Source organism: Epinephelus moara, chromosome 11 (genome assembly GCF_006386435.1).
Source record: "Epinephelus moara isolate mb chromosome 11, YSFRI_EMoa_1.0, whole genome shotgun sequence".
Taxonomy (NCBI): domain Eukaryota; kingdom Metazoa; phylum Chordata; class Actinopteri; order Perciformes; family Serranidae; genus Epinephelus; species Epinephelus moara.
In genome coordinates, this window is record NC_065516.1 from 37,528,429 (window position 1) to 37,539,167 (window position 10,739).

General features: G+C 44.2%; 1 protein-coding gene across 2 annotated transcripts in view; it reads left to right on the forward strand.

Annotated features, from left to right (window-relative positions):
* galnt11 (UDP-N-acetyl-alpha-D-galactosamine:polypeptide N-acetylgalactosaminyltransferase 11 (GalNAc-T11)) overlaps positions 1-10,739 on the forward strand; it is a 26,283-nt gene that overhangs the window by 5,372 nt on the left and 10,172 nt on the right. For both annotated transcript variants that reach the window (XM_050056729.1, XM_050056730.1), the window contains exons 4-6: positions 1,185-1,351; positions 1,536-1,661; positions 9,499-9,748. In XM_050056729.1, coding sequence (XP_049912686.1) covers positions 1,185-1,351; positions 1,536-1,661; positions 9,499-9,748 — 543 coding nt within the window. The remainder of the gene's footprint in view (positions 1-1,184; positions 1,352-1,535; positions 1,662-9,498; positions 9,749-10,739) is intronic.

Here is a 10,739-nt window from a genome sequence, read left to right on the forward strand (position 1 = left end):
CAATTCCTTTCAAATTTTCGCGATATTTGTTTTAACTTACGGGTTTGAGAGTTATACCAAGCAGCGAACTTTCTTTGCTTTGTTAACTCCTTTTTAAGAGGAGCTACAGAGTCAAGTGTTGTTCGCAGCAAGCCTACGGCGCTATCGACAAAATAGTGTTGTTCGCAGCAAGCCTACGGCGCTATCGACAAAATGGTCAATTCGGGAGAGGTTAAAGTCGGTACGGGAAACCTCTGTTACTGAAGGACAAGGTATTGAATTTAACGACGGAGTAATCTTTTCCTTAAATTTTGTGACAGCACTATCTGATAAACATCTGGTATAGTAACTGTTGCTGAGTGGCGTGTAATCGATTAAAAAGAAATCAAAAGTAATCAAATAATGATCCGATAGCGAGGGATTCTGTGGAAAGTTGTTAGGTTGCTGTTAGGTTATCAATTTCAATTCCATACGTCAGAACTAGATCGAGGGTATGGTTAAAACAGTGAGTTGGTTTATTAATCCCCCTGAGGGGAAATTCAATTTTTTCACTCTTTTGTCAATCAATCAATCAATCAATCAATCAATCAATCAATATCCTTTATTTAACCAGGTAAAAAACTTATTGAGATTTAAAACCTCTTTTCCAAGAGTGACCTGGCCAAGACGGCAGCACAAAAGCAAAATGGTTACACCAAACACACAAGACACAAATAAAATACAATCACACATTAACACACAGGTCCGAAAGACACACACATGCACAAACAGGACCTATACATGCACAAAGTGGAGAGATGTCAGAGTGAGGGGGCTGCCTTGGTCAGGCGCCCCGAGCAGTTGGGGGGTTCGGTGCCTTTCTCAAGGGCACCTCGGCAGCCACCAGTCCACGCTCCATATTTGGTCCGGACGGGGACTCAAACAGGCAACCCTCCGGTTCCCAACCCAAGTCCTTATGGACTGAGCTACTGCTGCCCCGATAACAATGATAACCGTGATAATTTTGTTCACAATAACCGTGTTGAGCCCCGCGCTTCGTGTCAGCTCAGATAGCAGGTGCTGGTGCATTCACTGGGATAATAAAAGTGATAATAATGAACCACTGGTTACTGATAATAATCAATCACTGGTTACTGATAATAATCAACCACTGGTTACTGATAGTAATCAACCACTGGTTACTGATCATTAATGTCTTCCTGCAGGTGCAGGGATAAGGTGTACCCTCTTGCTCTACCTTCTGCCAGCGTAGTGATCTGTTTCTTCAATGAGGCGTTCTCTGCCCTGCTGAGGACCGTCCAAAGTGTGCTGGACCGAACGCCGGCCTACCTGTTACATGAGATCATCCTGGTTGATGACCACAGCGAGCTGGGTAACATCCACATTAGTTTCATGATGTTGATTGTGTGTGCTGGTGGTTATATGTTGTCTTTATCTCCTTCCTGTTCCTCCAGTAGCAGAACGCCACTGAGCATCTCTCATGTCTCTGCTGATACTCTGTATGTTGTCCACACGCCATGTTGGTTCTCCTCAGATGTCTGTGTGTGTTTATTCAGAGGAGCTGAAGGATGACTTGGATCGGTACGTCAGGGACGAGCTGCAGGACAAAGTCAAACTGGTGAGGAACCAGAGGAGGGAAGGACTCATCAGAGGACGCATGATAGGAGCCTCACATGCTACTGGTATGTCCTACAACCTCACATCTCACCTCCTTAACCCTCATAACCTTTTCCCTGCATCCTCATTCCCTACTCCCTTCATCCATGCATTCTTGTTGCTGCTTCCTTAATTTGTTCGTTCTTTGTCACCACATCAGTTCATTCATACTTCTCTACGTCACAACGGCAACTCTAAAGACCAGCCTCTTTCCCTAAACCCTAAACCCTACACCCTATACCCTACACCCTACACTCTACACTCTACACCCTATACCCTGTACCCTACACCCTACACCCTATACCTTACACCCTAAACCCTACACCCTGCAGTCTACACCCTATACCCTAAACCCTACACCCCACACCCTAAACCTTACACGCTATACTCTACACCCTAAATCCCACACCCCACACCCTAAACCCTTGGCCTACACCCTCAACCGTACACCCTAAACCATAAACCCTACACTCTATACCCTAAACCCTACACTCTACACTCTATACCCTAAACCCTACACCCTACACTCTACACTCTATACCCTAAACCCTACACTCTATATCCTGCCCCACAACTTTGTTGACAAATGTTTTCAGCACTATTGGTCCATCTCTGCTCTCCATAATCAATTGCTCACTGGTTTCTGGTTGTGTCCCGTCCCATTTCAAGCAAGCAGTTGTTCAGCTGCTTCTTAATAAGGCCAATCTTGTCCCCTCTGTTCTTAGCAACTATCGGCCCATTTCCAAGCTGCAGTTTGTGTCTAAAATTTTAGAAAAAGCTGTGGCGAACCAGTTAGTCACTGCTTTGGACAGATACAATATTTCTGATAAATTTCAGTCCGGTTATCGTCAGTTACATTCCACAGAAACCGCTCTTCTCAGGGTCTCCAATGACATCATGATGGCCTCTGATGCTGGTAAATGCACGATCCTGGTTCTGCTTGATCTCAGTGCAGCCTTTGACACTGTTGATCACCACATCCTTGTAGACCGGCTGAAGGACTGGATAGGCATCTCAGGGACGGCCCTTTACTGGTTTAAATCTAGGGATGCACGATAACTTTTTTCCCCTACGACAAGACTGTGGGAAGTAGGGGTGCGCAGGGTGCTGCAGCAACCCCTGGCGGAAGGGGAAAAAATTTTAATTAAATTAATTAAAAAAAATAGTAAAACTTTTGAAAGTTTTTTTTTTCCAAAAGTGGATAACCTGTTAGATTACAAAATGTTATTTTTGAAACTACGTTTAACGATAAAGTTGACTTTGACTTGTCTCACGCAACTTTGCGTAGCGTGACGAGGCGCACAAGGTGCAACAGCAAGGAGTTCAACATGGCAATCACGAGAAAGCTAAAGCGGATTTTGGATTTCTTTATGAAAAAAAGAAAAGATAAACCTAGCGGCTCAGAGTCACAACTGACAGCAGCAGCACACACGATACTACAAGTGCAAGTCAAGCTAGTGGAGAGGAGGAGGCTAGCACCATGCGACAAGAGGATGCCGAAGAGGAGGCCGAAGCTAACAGCAGCAACAGCAGCTCCGTGCAACGAGGAGAGCCTGGGGGAGAGAAGGAAACGGGCGCCAACAGCACCCGCACCCATGTGGAGGAAGCTAGCACTAGCGGCACCCACCCAGAACCAAGAGCAGCTAACGTTACAGGAGGACAACAACCACTGTTAACACATCCCTGCCAGCCTCATAACCATTCTTTTCCTGGTAGGCGTTTTGGAGAGGAAGGCTTTTCCCATTCTTTTCCACCTCGGTGGTTTGATAAGTGGGGATGTTTTTTGTTTTACATGTCTCCAGGCTGTGCAGAAAAAGCTAGTAGCTGTAGATGAAGATCGGGATGGGCAGCAGTTTGTAGACAGAGGCTTTTCCAACTGGCGTAAGGCCACAGCAAAATTGAGTTTGCACGAGAAATCGCCAGTACACAGAGATGCTATCCGAACACTGGCTGGGTTAAAGCAAACGCTAATAAGTGCCCTACTTTCTGATGCAGCAGCAAAAGAACAGCAGGCAGCAAGGAATGTCCTGGAGATTTTGTTCCGTTCCATTTCTTTTCTAGGAAGGAAAGGACTGCCCTTTAGAGGAGACACAACATGGGATGGTGTCCTGTACGAGTTGATGTTGGAGCGGACCTATATATTACCCAAAGAAAGAGAATGGATCATGAAGCGAGACAATTGGAATAGCAACACAATCCAAAATGAGATCATTGCGCAGTTTGCACATTCTGTGCAAAGGGCAGTGGTATCTCGTGCATCGGGCAGTGTTTTTTACAGGCTGACAGCTGATGGCACAACCGATATCAGCACTGCAGAGCAGTTTTCCTGCTCTCTTCAGTATGTTGACAACGATCTTGAGACACACAGTAACTTTTTGGGATTTTACAACTGCCCTGACACTACTGCAGAGACACTATATTTATGCATCAAAGACATTCTATTGAGGCTGAACATCCCTCTTACTAATCTCCATGGATATTGCTTTGACGGTGCCTCTAACATGTCAGGCCGTGTGTCTGGGGTCCAGCCCCGATTGAAAGAAGTAAGCCCTCATTCACTATATGTGCACTGCTGTAATCACCGCCTGGATCTTGTACTTCAGGAATTGACACGCGAGGTGAGCCTAGTAGCAGAAGGACTGAACTTTGTGCAGGGTGTTTCTGTGCTCATCAAAGAGTCAGCTAAATGCAAGGAGCTGTTTCAGTCACTATTCAACTCTGATGACGTCATCATCAATATTTTGGGCTTGTGTCCAACACGATGGTGTGTGAGAACTAAAGCGATTCAGCGCTGCTGCTCATCCTACCCTGTCTTACTGGCCACACTGGGCTTGAAGGAGGACAAAAGTCTGAGAGGGGAAACCAGGGCCAAAGTAGCCGGACTTCATAAACAGGCACTGAAAGGCAGAACTCTTTTCAGCCTTTGTTGCTGCGAAGCGCTATTTGGCCCTTGTGAGGCAGAGCAAAAAGGCATGTGCTCTGGGTGTCATTGAGTGTGTGAACCTTCTGAAGGAGCGAGTAAGGGCACTGTGAGGTGATCAATGAAGTAAAAGCGAGTGGTCTAAAAATGCCCAGTGATGCTGAATCCATGACCATGCCCAGGCAAAGCAAAACACCTGCCATTATCAACAGACCACAAGCACAGAAGAACTATAACAGGCTCCATACGAGGTCAGATGGAGGTCAGAGTTTTACGAAGCTGTGGACTTGATTCAGTCTGAACTCAGCAGGCGATTTGATCAGGATGGGATGACAGTCGCGGCATCCAGGGAGAAGACGATCAACAATGCGGCAAATGGAAAGCCATCAGCAGTACTAGACACACAGTCTCTCAGTCTCCCCACAGAGTTTGACCTCGGCCGACTGCAACTTCAGCTTCAGATGCTGGGAGACATCTTTAAAGAGACTGCTCCTTGCAGCACAGTACAGGAAGTCGCCGCAGGTTTCTCAAAACTTCATGTGCATACCAGAACTCTTTATGGAGAAATCGAGAAACGAATTAAACTTTGCATGTGCCTCCCTATATCTGTCGCTTTGTCTGAGAGGAGTTTCTCCACACTCAGACACCTTAAACCCTGGCTAAGGAGCACTATGTCACAGAAGAGACTTACACACCTCACACTCATGCATGTGCACGCGGACATCGTTGAACAATTGGATATACATGACATGATGAGAAGTTTCATCAGTGTGACCCCAAAACACATTTTGAGTACTATCATCATAAGATAAGACACATTTTCATGCACTACTTTGGCAAAGTAGGCCTAAATGCACATTAGTGTTGGGATTCACAGGACCACAGATGTTTTGTCATTTGGTAAAATCTACACTGGACATTTAAAGGCTTCTTCCTTTGCATGCTCTTTGTCTTCAAACAAAGAGAGCTATGTGACACCCATCTCCAGAGGAGGTATCACCTCACACCTCAGTGAGACTCAAGTCCCAAAACTTGATTGGACAGGACCTTTACAGTGACATGTGACTCTGATGTCACAGGCATCTGTAGAAAGTCTGCTCCCTTCCAACAGATCCCGCTCTTACTCAGGAACTGCGGAGCAGCCCACACCTCCTTCCGGCTGGGCCTGGAACAGCCCAGAAGCCCAGATCCTTGCTCCATAGCCCCAGACCACTAAAGGGAGGGCAATTGATCACAGACTCTCTAACCTGAACCAGAAAGTTAGAGGTTTCCAGCAACAAAGAGAACCAAGTGAGTTAGCACCCAGCGTCTAACTCTGCTAAACCCTGAGTGACCAGCTTCCTCGGAGTTTCACCTTTGGAACAAAGGACCCAACAAAGACTGCAGCTGGAACCATCTTCCCAGCCTTCTTCTGCTAGCTAACAAAGCAGCACCACCAAGTGACTCTTTCCTCCATCCATTCAAGGATCGGTAATGTAACAACTGGCCATAGCTTATCACAGCTTTACAGGCTAAGCAAGACTGTTTGACTTGTTGTATGTGATTTAATGCTGTCATTGAGATATTGTTGTGATAGTTTGCAGTTAGGTCATTGATTAGTTGGCTTCACCAAAGCTAAGTGTTTAGTTTGCTAATACTGTTCACAGATTCTTGCACACAACTAAACAATCTCTGCACTAATCCAGACCGTTTTGCAACACACGTCACATTGACACAGACTCATTAACAAACAGACTTTCAACAGAGCTATACCCAAACGGCATCTCAAAGTTCCCGCTTCTTTTCCTTTGTCTTTGTCCTGACCACACGGTCATACTGAACACCTCCCCCTGAAGCCAGCTTTGATTCGGCCATCTTGTAGTTCTCTGTTGTCATCCATTTTGTTTTGTAGACCAAACGGCTCCTTGATCACCACACTTGCCTTTGTCTTTCTCTTCTTTCTCTCTCTCTCTCTCTCTCTCTCTCTCTCTCTCTCTCACACTCACACTCACACACACACACACACACACACACACACACACACACACACACACACACACACCAAGCTTGTATATAGTTAGTTAGAATTTGTGTGTTTTGGTTTGTTTTGCTAATTTGTGACTAAATATAATTCTTTGGAATCATGCCTGCTGTCTGTTTAATGTTGCACAAGAGTGAATAAATAGTCAACCTCTGCTGCTTCAAGAACTCCGAAATCCTTCAGGCGTTACTGTTAATTTTGGTTGTCGTCATTAATTTAATTATTAATCAAAACTCCAAATTAATAGTTTAGCGTATTTTATGAGACTGATATCTTTAACTGGCTATCATTTTTCCCTTTACAGGAATGGTGCCTCACGAGGTGATTTAATGTGAATTAAGTCACATTATTTAACATAATTATTAATTATTATTCATAGTTATTAATTATTCCCGATAGCCAATTAAATCCCAACATATTTGGTGCCGCCGTGTGAGGTAAAAATATGTTGATCCCAACATTAGCCTATTATTAACTGTAATTAAAATGTTATGCCTAATAAGTCAAGTGTCGATGGTCGTTGTTTTCATCAGTGTTTCTTGTGTCAATCTGGCTTTCCTATGAGCAAGTACCCAGCCGCTGATGTATGTTTGTGTGTAGCCAAATATCGTTTGCGATAGCATACTGACTTCATTGTTTATTGTTTTCTGTGGTGAATGCAACGAAGCCCTTGCTTATAATCATTCAGTGGAGTTGTGTATTGTTTGCAATCTTTGAGCCTGGTTGCTCGGATTTGTGTTTGGTTGTGTTTGTGATAAAACTTGTATTGATGGATGTGCGCAAACATACATTGCTGACCTGATCGTTTTCTGTGGTGAATGACTAGTGACCTTTTGCATTGTAGCCTAGGTCCTTGTTGATAAACGTGACGCGTTCGATCATCAACAGCAGAGGAGTGTTTGTGGTGTGTGCGTGCGTGCTGTAGACCCTCATATTTTCAGCATCCCCTCCCTTGAAATAGTTCCCATGGCTCTGCCCACCGATACCGATAACCGATGACTTCCTGCTTCTCATAACCGATGCCGATATCAATAACCGATAACATTTTTAATAGTTTATATACACACCTTAGGTAAAGAAAGGTAAAGATATAGTGAGTAAAAATAAATTTCACATTATAACTCTGCCTCTGACTTATAAAAATAATGTAATAGACATCGCTAGTGTTGTAATCACAACAAAAACAAGAAAAGTTATGACTAAAAAAACAAAAACATTTATTATTGCTTCACTCAGCTGCAGCAGTCAATAAAAAAGGTTTTACAGAACAAAAGCTCAGTGCAAAAATAAAGTGCATCACTGTCCATACAAAAATAATGGCTTCTAACAAAAGCCTTGTGTTCCTTGAGAACAAAACAAAATCATTTTTCATTTTAAACCAAATAAAGAAGGTTTCCCTAATCCACAATAAACCTGATTAGGTCTACATTCCCTCATAGGAGAACCTTTACAAAATACATTTTCAAAGAAGCCATCTACGTCAAGCTGGAACGACCATCGTTAAACAGAGGGAGTGGCTTACGACACCACTTATCCCCCACCTACAATGCCGTCTTGGGATCCCTCCCCAGACGACCCACCCATTCACCCCTGGTCCCACCTGACCCTAACGACTCACATGGTGGCCAGGTGGGTCAACGACTCCTAACGACTCACATGGTGGCCAGGTGGGTCAACGACTCACGTTGTGACCTTAATGACTCTGAAACTAAGAGCTCACGTGACCCCTACGACTCTGCAAGGGTTCCCACCCGCACAGGGTTTATAGCCTGCAACTTCGTACCAGTCATTTAGAACTGAAGAAGCTTCTTGGATGAGACCAGTCATTTAGAACTGAAGAAGCTTCTTGGATGAGAGGCGAAACGTCTTCAAGAAATGCAAACAAGTCCAGTTGCTACGATATTAATGCTTACGATTTTCAAGTAGTTTTTCTCTTAACTTTAGTTTAGTTCCTGCACAAGGATCTATCCATGTACTGTCTTTTCTTTCTTTCTTAATTGTCTCAGGACAGCGTGCACCATCTTCTTGGATATATTCCATTGTTGAAACATAGCCTCAAATGCCTCACAGATCGCTGTTGCTGTGTGTGACCCAGAAAACTCCTGTGAATGCAGTGTTGTTTTGATCATCTTATAATCTCCATCCAGCCATTGCGCTGTCAGACTTAACATGCTGACTGGACTTACGTCACGCGCCCAAATGTCAGTGGTTAGACTTACATTTCATTTATTAATGCTTGCGAGTACATTATATAGTTCAGTAGACGGCTGCGGCTAAGTCTTCACATCCTCATACTCTCTCCATATACCGTCGTTTGATGGTGAAACTTTAAGTGGCTAATCAGGCTGGGTGTGTTGAAACTAGTGGACTTTTTACCCCCTCTCTGCACTTTGGCTGAACATTTATTGCATACTGCAATCACGTTGTCTTTTTCAGAAACAGTAAAAAAAAAAAAAGGCCCACACTGATGGTGGCGGCTCCATGTTTATGTTTGAGGTGGCACATCAATATGACGTTATGTGCACGACAACAGCAGGCAGGCAGCAGCACAGGGCAAACAAACGGACTGAAAACGAGCAAAATCAAGCCAATGTTGGCTATTTATAATTGGATCTAGTTATCGGCAAAAAATGGAATCATCGGACTTATCTGTGTGACGTCATTTTTTTCCAATATCGGGCTGATAATTGTCGGTACCGATAGTTATCGTGCATCCCTATTTAAATCCTATCTGTCTGATAGATCTTTCTTTGTGGCTGTTGGTCCTCATAAGTCAGAGTCCCCCACAACCTACACCCTAAACCCTACACCCTTGCTGCCTACGCCCTACAACCTACACCCTTGCTGCCTACTCTGTACCTCCATGTATCCTGCTCCCTTCCTCACCCTGCGTGTGTGTGTGTGTGTGTGTGTGTGTGTCCAGGTGAGGTGTTGGTCTTCCTGGACAGTCACTGTGAGGTCAACCAGGCATGGCTGCAGCCTCTGCTGGCTCCCATCCAGAAGGACCGCCGCACCGTCGTCTGTCCCGTCATCGACATCATCTCAGCCGACACCCTGTCCTACTCGCCCTCGCCCATCGTCAGGGGAGGCTTCAACTGGGGGCTGCACTTCAAGTGGGACCCCGTCCCCCCAGCCGAGCTCAACGGGCCTGAGGGAGCTGCCGGACCAATCAGGTAACTGGCTGATCAATCAGTTGCCCAACTGACCTATCAGAGGCCTGTACGCTAACTTTAAGCAGGATTTAAAGTTAGTGAGGTAACTTCAGGGTTAACTCTGGGTTTCCAGTACTTCAAAGTGGGTTCTCTTTTTTACGGGATAAATCACCATGGTAACTGGTGCTGAACAGCTGACCTGCTCCAGAGCAGGTTAACTTCAGGTTAAAGGATCACAGCCTGTCAACAAGTCAAAGACAATTTTCTCTACGGAAACAATAAAGTATATCGTTTCGTACCATATCTCTGACCAATCAGATCACTGATGAAAAAAAGTATCCATGGACAAAGTGTGGAGTGACAGGTAAAAGAGAGGAGCCTGTATGTTGTTACAGGTGAGTTAGAATCATTTCATATTTCCACTGGTTTTAAAACAGCTTCTAACAAAAATCATTTACACATTAAACACATGATTTTAGCAGGATTTGAAATTAGTGAGTTTATTTCAGTGACTGCTGACAGTGGTGCTGCTTTTACTGTCTGATTCATCACTGCAGCTCAGAAGACATGAGACACCTGTGTGATGATAAAACAGATCATATTTTATTAGTAAAATAATCCACACACTGTTAATCAGCTCCTGTCATTATAAATGTCACATGTCAGTCAGACAGACCTCATCAGTCATTAACTACTTCTCCATTCTTTACTTCAGCAGCAGAAACAGTCTGGTGTTACTCTAAAATGTTTATGTGACATATTCAGACAAGTTTCACCATCTTCATCACAATCATCATCATCATCATCCAACTAAACGTATTCGTACTCTATCCTAATGTCACATACAGCTCAGTGACACCTGCACGTCATTTAATTCAATTCAATTTCAATTCAATTTTATTTATAAAGCCCAATATCACAAATCACAATTTGCCTCACAGGGCTTTACAGCATACGACATCCCTCTGTCCTTATGACCCTCACAGCTGATCAGGAAAAACTCCCCAAAAAA